General features: G+C 33.0%; 1 protein-coding gene across 1 annotated transcript; it reads right to left on the bottom strand.

The window, feature by feature from the left end:
• Positions 1-356: 356 nt before the first annotated feature.
• LOC130954129 (calmodulin-binding transcription activator 2-like) lies at positions 357-8,856 on the bottom strand. Its single transcript, XM_057880866.1, has 13 exons — positions 8,657-8,856; positions 7,860-7,979; positions 7,092-7,207; positions 6,897-6,985; positions 6,444-6,486; positions 5,709-5,886; positions 5,479-5,568; positions 5,017-5,327; positions 4,016-4,543; positions 3,053-3,744; positions 2,018-2,603; positions 1,473-1,796; positions 357-1,088 (listed from the first exon to the last, which is right to left on the bottom strand). The coding sequence occupies exons 1-13, from the start codon at positions 8,694-8,696 to the stop codon at positions 975-977; spliced, it is 3,231 nt and encodes a 1,076-aa protein (XP_057736849.1). The 5' UTR covers positions 8,697-8,856; the 3' UTR covers positions 357-974.
• Between the last annotated feature and the right edge of the window lie 9,578 nt (positions 8,857-18,434).

Here is an 18,434-nt window from a genome sequence, read left to right on the forward strand (position 1 = left end):
GGTATTCAACCAATGAATATAAAATTCCATCTTTACAATATATGTGCATCAATTTAAATAAAAAAGGCACCGACCAGCACGTTGCACCGAATATTAGTTTTAGAAAGATATTGGACATCTCAATACGCCCATACACTTTTTTTCCTGAAACCATGCAGTATTATATATACATTTGAAGATTGATAGACCAATGTTAATAAAAAAGAAACGTAATGAACACAACTAAGTTCAATAGAGCAACCAAAGCACAAAAATATGGTGCATGTGTGCAACAATATAATGCAAACACGGATGGGTCAACTCCCCATGCATGATGCATGTATCTATCTATATATGTATCTGTACAGTGATTGGTGGAAGGAGATATCAGAAAGCAAAGTCAAATCCATTGATGATTACAGAAGAGAGAAAGATGAAGATAATGAAGAAATTCTAATTCCATTGTTTATGTTGGCAATTTGGAATCATCATCACAGCCGACATGCCACGCGTAAATACAGTCAACTACGTGTGCAAGGTGGGGTTCTGCCACGTGTCCTCTGTGAGCAGAGAAACCATATAACACAACATAATATAATATAAATATAAATCATAATTAGCATTTAGCACACGGTTATAATTCCTCTCAACACAGTACACTTTGTGTACAAATTCCATTTTATACATCGGCAAGCTAACACCACTTTATGTTATAAACCTGAACTAATTTATAATAGGAAACATTCTGATCCTGTCATATAAATAAAACCATAAAAGAAAGACAAACCATGTCTTATTAGATTACAACCAAAATGCATGCTAGCTATGATTATCTATTTATATTCAGCATTGAAATCAAGTCATTTCTGATCAGGAATATATACACCAAGACGATGTTAGGACAACCCCAATGCCAAATAAAGCCAACTGGCCATGTATTTACAGTGGGGATGAAAGGAGGAGCAGCAGCCACCACGGCAGAGAGAATCAATCAATCAATCAAATGCTATGGGAATAAAATTGTCATCATCTAAGAGCATATCAATATCAATCAAATCCTCCACACCATCAACTGTCTCTTCAGAATTTACTAAATCCATATTACATGCCTGCAAGATATGACATGAGCACATTATTGATCATTCATTCATTATGCCAATAGCCTCCCGAAATTAGTAATAGGATAAATTCTTTTCCTGTACTCATCACTCTACTCACCATAAAATTTTGACTCGATTTGATCAAGAGTTCTATTGTGATAAGGTGATGAGTACATAGACTAAAAACAAGGTGACTACTCACATGAACTCTTTTCTATGTAAAAATGATAATTAAAAACTGTTAGATGACAATTTATTCAAACTTTCTCAACTATCATCTTTACAGGATGACAATTTCATGAGAATAGTCACCTAAAAACAAAGTCACTCAAATATTTCTTTATCAATAAATTTAGACGTCGCATGTACATGACAGCAGAACATTATACATACCTTGGTTTGACGGAAGTCGTCAACAACATTTAGCAGGCGCCGGTATTGAGCACGTGCCTCTGGATATTGAACCATGGACTTGACCCTTGAAAGGGCCTTTTGGAACTTCTCCTCACTTTGTTTTCTTCCTTCCTTGAGGAAATCATAATCATCTTCTTTCGGCGGATCACTCTGTTGAATGGGGGCCTTATTAAGGGCATCGGGTTTAAATCCGCGCAAGCCACTGCCCTTGCGTCTCCACCGTAATATCACTTTCTCAAGGATTCCCACAGACCAGATTATGCTTTTTAGACTCTTCCTAACCTGGTGACCTCTTACATGGGCCTTCATACAAAAGAATAATTCAAATCTCAGTACAAGTACTACCCAAGTAGCAGAATGATTCAATGATCTAACAATTACCCAATCACTCCTTTTTTAATAAAAAAATAAAGGAGAAGGTAACAAATGGCGCAGACATCAGTGTTTCAACTAACCTCAATGAAGGTCTGTGTAATTTACCCTAATAAATGAAAAAATAAAGTAACGAGAGCGGAAGAATGAACCTGGATTTTAACAATTCTTTGACGAATGATCAAGAATTCTTTTCTCTTCTTCCAACCACGAAACTTCTTCTGTATCTGTGTTGCAGCAGCATTGGCTAAACGATCTCCTTGTCCAGATTTGCTTGCCTTAGATGCTAGAAGGGAAAGAGCTCGCGGGTCTGACAATCCAAACTCATCATCTGCTAGTTTATTCAACTGCTTCCTCTGAAAAGACTGCATTCTGAATACCTGATGTATACGATCTGCAGCTTGTGTAGCATTAATAACAGCAGTAAGGGAATCCTTAAGGCAGGGATCATCTGGCATATCATCCCCATATAATACAGGGGTAGCAGTTCGTTCTGAAACTGTCTGCACTACTTTTGTTACTGAAATCTCTTGCCTGCCACCTTTATATTGATCATCCATTGTGAGGGATTCAAGATGACTGGTTAATAAAGATTCACCAAGGAAACCAGATATTCCTTTGTGCCCATTGGTAGAGGCAAGCTCTGAAGCTGTTCTTCCGGTTGGAAATGCTGGAGATGGATCTGTCAATGCTCCAGAATTTGCACCCATGGTGACAAGGACAACCACCGTCCGCTCTCTGAAAAAAGGACACAGGATAACATTGGGAACCAATAGAGTTATGAAGAATAACAGCATTTGGGTGAAAATAATATATAATGCTTAAAGCTGAAAACATTATGGAGAGGCTTATATTATCTCCCTTACACACACCAAAAGCTATGGTTATAGAGGCAACTCCAAGTGAGCTGATTTAACATGCATAAGGAAAAACGTTTCATAGTCTTAACAAAAATAATTCAAATATTTACAAGAATTTAGGTCATGTAAAATGCTGCAACTTAAGCCTTTGCAGGACATAATTTCTTAAACAAATCCTAATTTGAACAGGTCAGAAGCTTTTTTTTCCCCTAAAAAAGGATCAGAGTACAATCGAAAGCAGGAAGCCTCAATCAGATCAGTTGAAAAAACTTATTCTCAATCAACTCAGCACAATAAAGAGAAATAAAATATCTCAAGGACCATTACCTGCCACAGGATGCAGCCCAATGTAGGGCTGTCCATCCATTTACATCACGGAAATTGATACCACCTCCAGCAGTTAAAATTGGTTGTATAGCCCAATCATACCCAAGAGCAGCTGCTAAATGTAAAACACCCTGTCCATCCTTATCTAACACATTAGGACCTTTATCACTTTCCGTTACTTTGTGCAGAAGCCATGAGTACAGCTTCTCTTTAATCTGCCTGTGAAACAGATGCGCCTTCACCTTCTGTGAGGATGTATCAGATTCTACATGTTGCCCTTCCTTACTCGAGAACTCCTCTTCCTCTCTTAAGAAAATAAGCTTTAAAATTACATCTCTTTTCTCCATATCATTCTCAAAGGTTTGTTTAGATGGGCACACTGGTTTTGAGGACAGAAACTCTTCCAATCGCAAATGCAGCAGCCTTTCAGTTGAATCGTTATAAAAATCTGCAAATTCTACATTTCCAGAAAAGCCTTCTCTATAGTCGAATTCACGCACTTCACTGCAAGCTAATCTATTCGAACATGTTACATAGAAAGGAACCCGTCCAACCTTATGAGGTGGAGCCTGGCAACACAGAATTCCATTAGTTAAAACCTCAGCAGGGACCTCCACTTCCCCAAACATACAGGACCAGTTAGAGGTTGACACCTCCGGTTGATACTTCAAAAAAGATCCAACAATTACCACCTGCATGGTTTAAAATAGGATATAAAATGTCTGTCAAATGAAATCTGGTTCTTTCTCATTTCATGTTACAAACAACGGTCCATACAAGACATACTAAAGGGGAAAGGGGTCTGTTAGAATGCACACTGATGTACTAGGAAAATGGTTGCTGATAATTTTTTTAAAAAAATGCATAGGAATCTGTCATCAATGTTGTTATTTTCTCTTTATTTTATTGTCGTACGTTGATTTATTTCTTTATTATTCAAAGTGCTATCCATGAGACGAGTACCTCAGTTTCCACTTCAGCATAAGCCCATTTGGGGGAAAATTCATTTATGCTAAACAGCTGATCCTGAGAAAGGGACGGGCTCAATGAGGAATCATCTATCACATGCCCAGATTCATCTGTACCCCATGAAATACCAGCTGAAGACTGCATATTCAAATCATCCACCTCTCCAAGGGTTTTAGTAATCCACCTAGAGAAGCTATCAACCTTTTTCAGGCTCTCGTCTCCATCCAATAATGTGCGCTTTGCTGTGAAAGCATGGTTGAGACTTTCTTCACCAAGAACTTTATTCAGAGAATTGGATTGAAGTGCATACTGAGATTGTCCATCTGCATGCCGTTCTGGATAGTGTTGTTGCACATGCTGCTCTTTCGGCTCACCATGAAAGTTAAACAGGTGAGGATCAATTTCAGAACTTGCATTAAGTGTTTCATTCCCAACTAAACCAGATATATAATCGGATCCAAATTCCAAACTCAATGATTGGGTGAAGTTTGGCAAGCGTCCTGAACTTTCTTCAAAAGGAATCTGGATCGAGTAAAATAACAAAAGGTAAGTAGTTACAGATCATTGCCAAATCTCATAAATTGGTTTGAACTTTTAATATAATAGACACTTGAAACTCAACTGACCACATGCTAATAAAACAAGGTTACTTTAATATAATACCCATCCTAGCAGAAGGTTGTATACAGTTACATCTTGAGAAGGGTCGACTTTAGAGGGAGAAGAAAGGGAGGACATGGTGTATTTTAGCCTTTTATCAGCTTCAAACACAATTCAATACCATTTAGTGCAGCACATGTAACTCAACATCAAACAGTTAAAAACACAACGCATTTCATCATATTCATCACTAAGTTGAATTAAAATTAACGTAGACTGCAGTTCAAGTACCAATGCCACCAGACTGAGCCTGTCACTCAGATCATGAGTTTCTCATATGAAAAAATAAGTCTTAGATACTACTGGCTAATATAGCAAGCAGTATCAAAAAGTACCTGCCAGTTTGATTGGATAGATTGCGAGCTCCCTGCCTCCTCAGTGAGGCTACTTTTGCTCCCTAAGAGGTCACCAAAGTCATTACGTTCTTGTTCTACAGTGTTTCCTATCAAACTCGATGGTATGGAAGAAAATGGTACAAACGAAGGATCACTCTGCAATTCTGCATTGCATTGCTTCAACACAGTGTCCCAGGATGCCATGCTATGTGCTTTCTGACCATCAATATAAGTAGTATCACTTCCTCCAAATCTTTCACCCGGAACAACTGGGATATAATCTCCAGAAATTGAAGACTGTCCTCGATCACCTGAAAATATATAGAAATTAACATAAAGTCAAATCTCAGAAAAGCTTGAGTTGAGAGTTCCTAACCGGGGGGGAGGGGGGGGTGAAGAAAGGAAAAAGGGTAACAACTAAAAGAAAAGAGGTACAAGGGATGTATAACAAAATGTTCGAACCAGTATCAACTTTGTCTGTCAGGTGACCATTCCGCGTATGTTGTGACTCATTTAGTGTGTGTAATCTGGAGCTTGCTTGGTGAATCTCCTCTGGGGGGAAAAACATCAACAAACCATTTAACAGACACTATATGGGCTAAAGTTCATAATCTTATGCAAACATATGGATTTAATAGTAAACCATAATATTTAATTTTGAAGACTTAGCACAGTAATTTAGCCATAGTTACCAGAATCAGCATCTTCACGTAAAGATGCCAAACTGCTAGCTGGACTCATGGAATCTGTACTCAGTGAAGGCAAGTTGCTATAATTTGTTGGTAAGCCAGATGATGGAGAAGGGGTCCTTTGGGAGTCAGACGAAACATCATAACTATCTATATTTCCTCCAGTATTTGTCTTGTTACCCTGAGAAATAAGGAACCCAAAAAACACATCGATATAATTTGCCAAACGTGCAAATAAATAAAAACCAGAACTACATAGCAAGGACCCTTCTATACCGAACAGCTTAAAATGCTTTGTATATGTTTCAAGAATAATATGACAGCAATAATTTCAGAGTAAAGAAAAATTCAATCTCAATTTACTTAATTTAACGACACTAGTAACAGCACTAGCTACTCATAATAATATTAAGGGGAAAAAAAACACTCAGTCAAAATGTCCTCATTCATAATTTATGAGAGCTCAGCTATTTGTACGAATTGCAGCTATACCCTTCTTTCTCCCCTCAAGCATTTCATTATATAATTATATTATGTAACATAAAAATTAAAAATGTTATCTAGATAAGTTTTCAGCCAAGTCAAAGACCCAGCATTCCAGCAATAGGTCATCAACATATAGTGCAAAAGCTGAAAATAAAATAGAAATAAGGTTGATAATACACGCAATAACTGACACATAAAAAGGAAAAGTAACAGCAGAAAATGGAGGGGGGAGGGAGGGGAGTGAGGAAGTACCTTAACTTCCAAATAATGTACGAATACTATGTGCATCATATCCCTGAGTAAATAAATAAATAAATAAATAAACTAAAAAATAAAAAATTAACAAAGAAAACTTATGATATTAAATTAAATATATAATAAACAAAAATTAGCTCAGTATATGTATATTGAAAACTTAAAAATAAGCTAAGATGCAGTGAAATAGTTAATATACAAAAACAGAAAAATATCACGAACTTCTGACAATAGGAAAAACTAGGAATGCAACAAAGCTGCCCAATTAGCATATTCTAAGCTAGCAACTACTTGAAGCAACGATATGTAGAGAAAGTAAGTGCACCCACCAAATTAGGGGCAACGACTACAACTGCTTTGAAATATCTAATGCAGTACTTAAAAGCATGCAATGCAAATAATAATAATAAATAAATAAATGTGAAATATGACAGATTTTTTCATACTCACGGTTCAAGCATCCAATAGCTTCGTCTCTGAAAATTTTCATTTTCTTCACCATGGGCATAGTAGCAATGCAACACGTCAACACTTCCCACCTAAATTTGATTTAAAAATGCCACAAACCCGGCATCATGTAATTATTTGAGGATATAAAGACTTGATTATACACAAACTCCAAACTCAAGCAACTTTAAAGCTTACCTTCAATTTTTCATGAGCTTCTTTCACGGTTTTTCCATCTTTTTTCTTTCTCCAATTATGCCCATCCTTTCTGAAGTATCTCAAAACTTTTCGATCAAATAGAAATAGTGAACCACCTGCAATAATTAAATGCAAATCATGAAGTAACGTCTTCAGGATCATTTAGCAAAAACTATGAACCAAGAGATGAACTGAAATCATAAACCCTAGACGAAGCAAAATTTTTGGCTAAACAACAAAACACTATTAATAATTCCAAATACCATGTGAACTAACAAAGTTATGCAACATGCATACATATGCTCTTTTGCTACCATACTTGAGGGGAAAATTATTTACCAAATTTCCTGAAGTGCCATAATCATTGAACTGAAATTTACAGGATCTATTAGAACATTAGAACATGAATACCTTAACTTCAGATATATTTTTGGATAGAAGACTTTAACTTCAGATAGTGAGCAACTAAAAATGTCTTTACAGTAGGAACTAATTTAACTACATGAATAACATGAGGACTATAAGCGATGTCCAACCACAACAATGCACCTACTATACAAGGTCATTAGCAACTCCTGCTAAGTGTTAATAACATTGTAAATGCCGAATTTGCTAACAACTTTGTAAATGCCCAGTTGCAATAAACAATCCATGTTAGATAAATAAGTCTTCTGCAATTCATTCAACCCCATATGCGTATCAGAACTACTAAATTTCATTAGGAGCCATGAGTCAATTAATTTATTAGTAAGCATGCAACAATCTTACTTGGTGGCCTGTTATGAGGTTCTGACGTGATTTGAAACATCCGATAGTTACGAAGAATTTCACAAATTTCTGCAGGTCTCAACCAGCGATGCTGGGCTTCAAATTGTAGTTGCTGAAAGTCTATACATTGATATCATGGCAGTCAGTCAAACATGTGACTTTTTGTATGTCTCATAAGTCATACAAAAATACACAAATACAATTATTCAAGCAATCTTAATGAATTGGAATCATTAGAAATTTAGCAATACTGGATTGGTTTTATTTGGGTCTGGGGCAATATAGGATAATCAATTATTATTATTTTCAGGATAATGGTAGCTTTATTCAACAAAGGAACATATATTCTATTCTGGGAAACCATTGAACCAACACCTATCAAACTCCATATCGTTCATAGCTATGTAGAGTTGCCTAAACGCAATCAATGAAGCTTCTCCACCTAAAAAACCCAATTGAACTAAAAGAGTCACAAAAATCTCAATATGATAACAATCCAAAATGTTTATTTCTAAAAATGTTTTAAACCCCGAATAAATTTCAGCTCAGCTTTCTCAAATCCACGACCTAACATTAGGTCCAAATAGCGAAAACCATTTTCAGTGACTGACACTCAGCTACAACAAGACGAACCAATTCAACAAAGGTGAACAGGAATACCGGAACTACGAATTGGAATTTGGTAAAGCTTCAATCAATCAATCCAAAAAAAAATATTACAGGATCCAAGCAATTCCACGAACAATTAGAAACATTGAAAAATTAACCAAAAAAGGAAATAGCAATCAGAAACTAACCCAATCGGGGACCCAATCCGAAGGAAGGACGCTCCGCCATGGCGAAGACTGAATCAGAGATCAACGCGAACGAAGAGCGAGTGTTGTTCTTCTTCTTTTCTTTTCTTTTCGTTTTTTTTTTTCTTTTACTTTTTTTTCTCTAGTCTCAGACAAAGTGACGTGACAAAGTGGAAAACTTGAGGCTCAAATTTTGGGAATTTATATAAGTTGATGGGGCAAAATGAGAAATTGGAAATTGCAAAAAGGGGCCGGGCCCGGGGTTGGGGTAGGTATATGGATATCCGGATTCACGGGCCGTCTCTTTCTTCGAATCCACGTGAATCTCTCTCCTCTTTCTCTCTCTTCATTTTCTTTTTAATTAATTTCCCTCTTAATTATTTGCTTATTTCTTAAGTAATTATTTCATTGTTATTTTTGGTAATTCTTTCTTTAATATCCAATTTCCACCAATCATATTATAAAAGAACTTTTAAGTATACTGGTATATTAATATTTCAGTAATTTTTAACTGTTAATTTTAATATATATACATATAATATATATAAATAAAATCAATACTGAAATACTAGTATATCGATATACTTAAAAGTTTTTTTTTATTATATATAGACCAATCTCACTATTAGTACAATATATTTACACATTATAATATAAAATATATATTAAAAATTTTAAATTATAATTTGGTGATTAATTTTTTATGTGTACATAATATTTTTAAATTTTGATCTTTATATAAAAAAGAATAGAGAAACTCTTAGAGGTCATCAATTTTTAGTATTTTTTGTCATTATTTAATCAATATAAATACTAAATTATCTTTAACAAATAAATTTTACTTATTCATATGTGTAAATTCTAAAAAAATATGAGTACAAACAGGAATGGATCTACTTATATTGTAGTGAAAACAATTTGAAATTTTTTTGAGTAATACATAATAATAAGATTTATTTATCTCCATTAAATTATTAAATTTGACCTCATAATAATTTTTACACTTAATAGTCAGTTTAAGAACTTCATATTAAATGTACATTATAATGATAAATTCTCAAATTTAAATAAAATTATTGTTCTTTTTTAGAAATTGACTTGAAAGAATATTATCTATCTATTGGCATTTTTTCTTTTAAAATTAGCTTTAATTTTTTTCATAACGATTACACTAATTCAATAAACTTTTTCAACTATAAATATCATTAAGATCAGAGCTAATTATATAAAAGGTAGATTTTAAATATTTTTAAATAATTGTTTAACGACATATATAAAAAAGATACATTTTGATTATATTGTCAAAAAAATTATCCGATCTTTTGTAATATAAAATATAAAAAAAAAATTCTAAATTATATGTTATTATTTAAACAACTATTTTAGTTTTTTAATTTATAATTAGATATTTTAAAGACTAATCATATTTTATAATAACAAAATATAATTATACTAACAATTATATTATATATACATAAAAAATAATTACTTGTACAAAATAAATTTTGGAATACAAAATATAGATTGAAAATAAGTTAAAATATATATATATATATATATATATATATATATATATATATAAATTCATAGTAGACAATTTGATAGCTAATTTTTTATGTAAGCATAATATTTTTATTATAAAAATAATCATGTTATATATATTTTGTCCCTATTATCAAAATTTTTTGAATTTGTCATTGGGTGAAAATTGCAAACTGTATTCATTCATATGTGTAAATTCTGATAAATATAAGTGCAATTATATGCTTTTTTTGTGTAAAATCCTTATAAATATGAATACATATTATTGCTGGCTAAGAAGAATAATATTTATTGGCCAAGAAGAATAATATTTATTGTTCAATAAAGTATTTAATCAGTATGTTATGTGCACATCAATAATCAACCACTAATAAATTAATTATTAATATAAAAGATATATTAAAATATAAAATACACATTAAAATAAATTAAACAATACATATATTTATACATAATATATAATAGTTAATTTTTTATGTGAAAATAATATTTTTGTTATTAAATTATATCAGTATAATTTAAGTAAATGTGATACTACTAAATAATTTGTATCAAAATCATTTATTATAATATATACTATTAGATTGAAAACTTATAAATTACAGACCATATCAATAGTATAGTTTTATTGAAATACCATGTTTGTATAAAATTTATTAATATTAAATTATTACAAAACTATTTTTATATGTGTTCAAATTTTAAAACTTAAAATACATTTATAAAAGTGAAAAAAAAAAACTGGTAACTAACCATTTTTCATCTTATAATTATAGCTCAACATTTGTATGGCAGTTAACCACTAGTTTGTTAGCTGCTTATTAGTTACAAAAATTAATTCTCTAACGAATTGAAAAAAAGATTGATAATTTTAAATCTATATAAAAAAAAGATTGATCTAAGAACTAATTTATTTATATTTTCTATTCAATTATGACATGCAAAATGGCAAGTAATAAAAAACATTGCAACACTTAGACAAACTATATTGTGATATCTGGTAAATCACGAAATAAATAAAAAATTCATAAACCATTTTGAACCACGAATAAAAATTTAGAATATTTTGAGTCTTACACTTTATGAGAGTAGCAAATACTCCCCTAGGCCCTAATATTATTACCGTTACATGACTCCATAGTTTTCTTATTTCAATCCCTTCACGATAATTTACATAAATATTATTTATATATCCAAATAATTATTTTACGATCTTTTTTAGAATAATTATAGGGCGAGTTCAATTCATTTTCTCTTTCTCAATCCTGTTTTCTTTCCGTTTTCCAAATGTTTCAAGTGTAAAAATTAAATTGTGAACAAAAGATTATCAAATGCAAAAACTTTTAATAATTTTATTGAGCAATTTAGTTTAGTCAACATGGTAGGAATATAAGTAATTGATATTTGAGCAATATGATATGACAACGACATCTTAAAGAATCAACGTAGTCAAAGCTATATAAATACTCCTAAAAGATTACTATATAATTTTATTATCTTTTTATTTGATATATATAGAAATAAAAAGTATCACACATTTATATTTTTTTATAATAAATTATCTAAAATTTTAAAAATTAATTAACAAAAAAATATATTATAAACTAGATGAGTAATCCATTCGTGTAATCTATTAATGTACTTTTAAACAAAGAATTGAATTTGAATTTATTGGCTCAATTCGCGCATTTTAATGAGTGATCTGAATTGATTTGTAAGTAATGATTCATTTTAACAATTCTAATTATTTGTATCAAACTTTTACTCTGATTTAACAATTTCATAATTTAAATTTTATGGGTTTAATTTTGTAAATAAAACTTTCACTAACTACAATTTTAAAAACTAATTAATAAAGAACATCATATTATCTGATCCTCTAGAAGCACTCAATATTTTACTCTCAAAAATGGTGGCTAACGCTGACCTTTCATTGTTGGTGGGAATCGTATGGAGATAGCTATTACACCAGCTATACAAAATGAATGCTTGATATAGAAATTCATTTATTGTAAATTGTTAACTAGTATATATTAATATTAAACATTAAAACAAAGATTTAGCTAATATGTATTCGAAAAGTTTTAATTTTTTTAATAAATAAAATAAAATAAAAACATTAAAATTTTTAATTTGTTATATTTTTAATAAAAAAAATTAATTTGTAATCTTAAAATTAAACTGTTTATCTGATAAATTCAAATCGAAAATATATTAAAACCATACCAATTTAAATTTGATTGGATTATATGTTGGACAAATTGCAAGATCGGATTTTAGATCTATTTCTCAAAATCGATCCAATAATCCAATTCAAACCGTATAATGTGATATAATATTATTTTTTTACTATTATATTTAAAATTTTGAGTAATTCACATAAATAAATAATTTGAAATTAAAAATTATGCAAATATCCTAAATTAATTATTGTTACACGAGTGTCTTCACTCGTGAACATCTTTATGTAAATTAATTCAACTTGATTCGATTTATTACTACACAGTACATACATAATAAATTGAAACAACAAACTATTTCTGGAAAAAAAATTCAAATTTTGTGTTTTATTTTAAATTTCAAAAAATTCATATTTTTATAAATTTATGAAATAAATAATTTCTATAAATTTATTAAAAGTAATCTTTTGACTCATTAATATCTAAAGGATTATTACCGAGAATTTTGATATAAAATATAGTCCTTTAAAATAATATAGAAATTAAAACTTAAATTTATTTAGAGGCGGAAGTAATAAATAATTATATAATATAAAATAACAAAAGTATAAAAAAAATTGAGTATTTAATGTTACTATATTTAATATTTAATACAAGAAAATTTCTTTTAAAAAGAAGTGAAATTGAGTGAGAAATGAATATTGAAATTAAACTTTCACGAGAGTGTATATTATATTATTGTTATATATATATGATACCTTTACTTTTTAATATTTTTCTATCGTTAAAAAAGAAAAATCACTCTTTCTATAAAAACACTCCACAATATCGTTACATTAACCATAAATAAAAGTTTATTAACTTATATAAAGTATCTATAAAAAATCAAATACAAAAAATATAATTACGAAAAGGTAAATTATATGGTAAAGATATAAATTTATAAATTTTTTTTAATAGAATGAAAGAGAGATTAATAAAAATAGGACTCATATTTTGAATAATAATAAAATAATAAAAAATAATTATAAAAAAATTATACCCTCTTTTTATACTATTTCAATTTGTACAATAGAGTGTCTTTATAAAAAAGAATAATATGAGTCACGCTGACTCAACATGACGTGTCACGTGTTAACCACATCAATATCCCCCACTCCTATAAATTCAAGTCCATGCACCTAAACCCTTCACCACCAACACTACTAATAATCACTGCTCATTAAAATTATTCTTCTCTCCATTCACTCCCAACATACACTGTTATGCCTCTCACAAGCTTTCGATAATATATTTTATATAGGTATACTTCATTGTTTCTAGTTCTTGTGATTTGTCTTTATATATATAATTTTGTTATCATATATATATAGTATACTTACCTGTGCTATATATCTATACATATATACTGATCATACACTTCTGATTTGGATTGTGGCATTTTAATTACCATCTTGTTCTAATAACTTAACGTGTCGTTAAATTTATTTGTTGCAGCTGTTCGTCGACACCGATGAATGATAATAGAACAAATCGAAGATATACGCTTTGATTTGTTTCACACCAGTTTTGATTTAATCTGCTGAGAATGATAGACGCCAAGAAGATTTTTGAATATTATCGATCGACTGTGATTTCTTTGATTAAATATGGCTGCCGAACTTTTAATCCTTGATTACATAACTTTCTCTTATATTTAAAGATAAGTTAATTAAGGAAATAAGCTCTTACAATTTCGCTATAATAAGTTGCTTAGCGAATAAAGAAACAGCCATATACTCCGGGAAACTCTTTTTATCTATATGGAGAATGAACATAGGTTTTGATTTCATTCTATCTTTCTTCGATTTTTTATGTAAGTTTTAATATATTTTTTTTACTTTATGTAATCTATCAAGAACGAAAGTTATGAATTGTAAACATTATGTGTATAAGATAAGAATTAAGATCGATGTCTTGAAAATTCAATAAAATTGACCACATTGTACATTTGTATACAAGCTAATATGTATCCAAATATAATTATCAAATGCATGGGCATGTTTAAATATTTTGGAAAGCTCTGCAAATTATATTTATGATTTGATCATTTAGTCTTTTAATTTTCAATTGTATATGAATTAATCAAAGTTAATCTCTCTAATAATCTTCTCATAAAATATACTTTTGCTATATTCTCGAAAGGTAATGTGATATTCATATTAGATAAACAGAAAACACTTTATTCTATTAGCAATTGTAGTATAGAATTGGTGTAATAATACTAATTAGTATTATTGGTCAATGAAATTATTCTTAGTAAATACGAGGAAAAAAAGGGTCAAACGTAATCTGTTGGTTTTATTATTTTTCCATTCTTAAAATATTCTTTTCATAAATCCAAATTAAAGTAATAGTTAGCCAGAATCTAAAATATATATTTCTTTTCAATAAATATAGTTTATAAATTATTTAGATACCAGTGGATTCGACGTGTTGATAAAAAAGGTGAGACAGAAAGTCTATAGTTTACAATGTAACTTGGAAAAAAGAGCAGATGGTGTGATGGATTGCGTTCACCAAAATAACGAAACAACTAGATTTTCTGAAGATGTAGATATAAAGTTGTCTGACCGTAAAAATTTGATAGTCTACGGAGATAAGGCAGCACTAGTAGTTACAGAGGGGCTACGGCGGGAAGTTAAAGATGAGGATAGATTGGTAAATTCAGAATCAATTTTGAATTAATGGAGTAATGACAATTTAAAGCTCAATCAAAGGAATTCGGGTACGAAACCGCAAATTTATGGCGACATTGAAGGCTTGGCTGATTTTGTGGGATTGGAAGAGAGCAATGAAGTTGACTCTGAGCTCACCATTCCCTGGAGCTATAATTGCATTCACAATGGGCTAATAAGACGGAAAAATATTGTTAAATGCAAGAAAGTTATTGAACGGGCCAACAATGCTATAAACTAAAAAATAGTGTATTGGGCCAAGGAGGCCCAGTTTCACCAACATGTGAAAAGCTGGGCTCCGCTGCTGGCTATCACTGGGTGGGCTGTGAGAAAGTGGGTCGGGTGGGCTGCTCCAACGGTCAAGTCCTTGGGCCGGCTCACCTTCAGCGCCGTTAGGAAGACCTGGCGGAGTGGAGGTCGATGGCAACATAATCGGTAAGGGAGAAGTTGGGGGACGCCAAGTCGCTCGCGCCGAAGGTGGTGAGGCACGACGTCTCTTGGCGCGAGTAGAGGTAGTGGACTCGTAGCAGAGCGACGGCGCCAAATGCGATGAAGAGGAAGCCTGGGTCGCACTCGACGATGGAGATATCTCGAGACAAATGGTGATCCTGGGCGAGGCAATCCCTGGGCCTGCTAGTAGTGCGCTGGGGATGTGCGCCACTGATGGTGTGATGATAGCTGGAAGAGGAGCCAAACCGGTGGTGGCAGGGGCTTATATGTTGGAGAAACAGGCTGTTAGGGTGGAGGGGGTGTGACGATATTGGAGAAGGTACCAGGGGCCAAGGACGAGAACATGAACACAGTGGTTGACGACGGACACAGTGATGTGGTCGATCATCAAAATGGTGGCAGTGCTAATGCAGATTTGGCGATTGAAGGCCAGGGAATTAGCTCGTTTAGCGACATAAATAGGCTGGTACAGAATGTGGAAGAGGGTTACAGTGACATAGACAACCATAAAGGGAAACAAGGGCATGCCAATGACGACGAAGACAGTAGTAACGAGTGTGCAACATTGGATGAGCACTGTTGGAAAACCAAAAGACTTAGGAGCTAGCGAAAGAATCAGGAGCAATGATGATTAATGATGAAGATGACATTATGGCTATCCTCCAAGAACAGAATGAAGAAATTGCCCAAAAAAGAAGATTGGCAAAACAAAAGGTTAAAGAAAGACAGAGCAGACCCAAACATCACAATAAGGTGTGTAATAATAATTTAAAATGATTGTTAGCTCATAGAATGTTAGGGGGTTAAGGGGTGATGGAAAGTTGAGAATGGTGAAAGAACATAAGAGTAAACATAGATTAAATATGTTAGGCTTGGTATAGACTAAAAGACAGTTAGTGACAAAGTTTGACGTTTTAAAAATATGGGGGAATAGTGGTGCAGGGTGGGAATATGTGGGGTCTGATGGTGCATTTGGCAGGTTGTTGTTAATATGGGATGATGGTCTCTTTAATATGAGAAATTGCTATAAAGGTGAGTGATAGTTATATGTGGAAAGGGTTCTTTTGGAGAATTCTATTGATTGTGCTTTCTTCTTGATTTATGGTGCTCGTGCTAGAGATGAAAAATTTGTTGTGTGAGAGAAGTTGAGTTACGTGGCTAGATTGTGTCTGGCCGCGTGTTATTATCTGAGGGATTTCAATGAGATTGTACAGGTGGAAGAAAGGCGAGGCACAGATAGCTTACCTTTGTCAGTGCAAGATTTTAAGAATTGGATAAATGACATGGGTTTGGTGGACTTGCTGATTACTGACCGTAAGTTTACATGGTTCAGATGACAGTCCTATAGCCGTATTGATAGATCTTTAGTTAGTTTGGAATGGCTTGAGGCATTTTCAGAGACTCGCTTGAAAGGTGGTCCACGGGGATCGTCTGATCACTGCCCTATTATAATGGAAGATAAGAGGCTAAGGAATGGATCGAAACCGTTCCAAAGTCTAGATTCATGGTTTACTCATGAAGGATTTCTAAGAATGGTGAAGGAGGAATGGCGAGGGTTAGGAGAGGTACAATTCACCGATAAACTCAAGGCGTTGACGAGTCCATTGGGAAGATGGCATAGAGACAACTTTGGGGATGTGGACAAGAGACAGTGGAAGCAAGAAGGAGGGCACTAGTTACTTGTTGTAAGAAATGGTATGTGAGGAAAGAACTACATTGGAAGCAGATGTTAAGGTTGAGGCATGCGAGGGACATGGATAAAAACACGAGATATTTCCACAACTTAGCTTCTGCAAGAAAGAGGAATAATAGGATTGATGCTCTGGTTATTAATGGAAGATTGATAAGGAATTAAGCTAGGATTAAGATTGCTATCACGGAGTTTTATAAGGAATTATATCATCAAGAGAAGTCACCTATGGTGGGTTTCAGAGATGGTCTAGTGAAAAGGATTAGCGAGGAGGATGCTCTGACTCTAGAGATGTTACCGACATCTCAGGAGGTTAGAGAGACAGTGTGGAATTGCGAATCTTCCAAGGCTTCAAGAAGTGACGGCTACAATATGAATTTCATTAAGAAGTGTTGGAGTGTTGGGATGAAATCGGCTCGGAGTTCACGACAGCAGTACTGGGCTTTTTCCAATCTTCCAGGTTGCCGCCAGATGCCAATGTCACTTGGGTGGCGCTGGCTCCCAAGTTTACTGGTGCTAAGGAAATCAAAGATCTGCGTCCGATAAGTATGGTGGGGTGTGTGTCTAACATAATCTCGAAGTTGCTGGTTAGGAGAATGAGAGATGTTATGCCAGGGTTAGTAGGCGAGACGCAGAGTGCGTTTGTCAAGGGTCGGAAGATTCATGATGGGGCTCTCATCGCATGTGAAACGGTTTAGTGGATCAAACAGAGGAAGAAGGGTGCAGCAATAAGAAAGCTAGACTTCCAGAAAGCATATGATAGAGTCAAGTGGAGTTTTGTGGACCTTGTATTGCAGAAGATGGGATTTAGACGAAGATGGAGGGGGTGGGTTATGGAGTGTATCAGTACGTGCTCTATGTCAATATTGATAAATGGTTCGCCATCCAAGCCGTTCAAGATGGAAAGGGGCCTGCGACAAGGTAATTCCCTGTCCCCATTTTTGTTCGTACTTGTTGTTGATGTCCTTCATAGGATGATTGGAGAGGCGGTGAAAATCGGTCGCATATCGCCACTGCTGGTTGGGCGAGATCATATTGAGTTGTCGCATCTCCAGTTTGCAGATGATACTATTTTATTCTGTCCCCCTGACGAAGAAACCATCAAGAATTACATGAGACTGCTTCGTTGATTTGAGCTGATGTCAGGTTTAAGTATTAACTGTGGTGAGCAGTGGATACAACGTATGTGTAGTGTGTTGGGC

Source organism: Arachis stenosperma, chromosome 10, assembly GCF_014773155.1.
Source record: "Arachis stenosperma cultivar V10309 chromosome 10, arast.V10309.gnm1.PFL2, whole genome shotgun sequence".
Classification (NCBI taxonomy): Eukaryota; Viridiplantae; Streptophyta; class Magnoliopsida; order Fabales; family Fabaceae; genus Arachis; species Arachis stenosperma.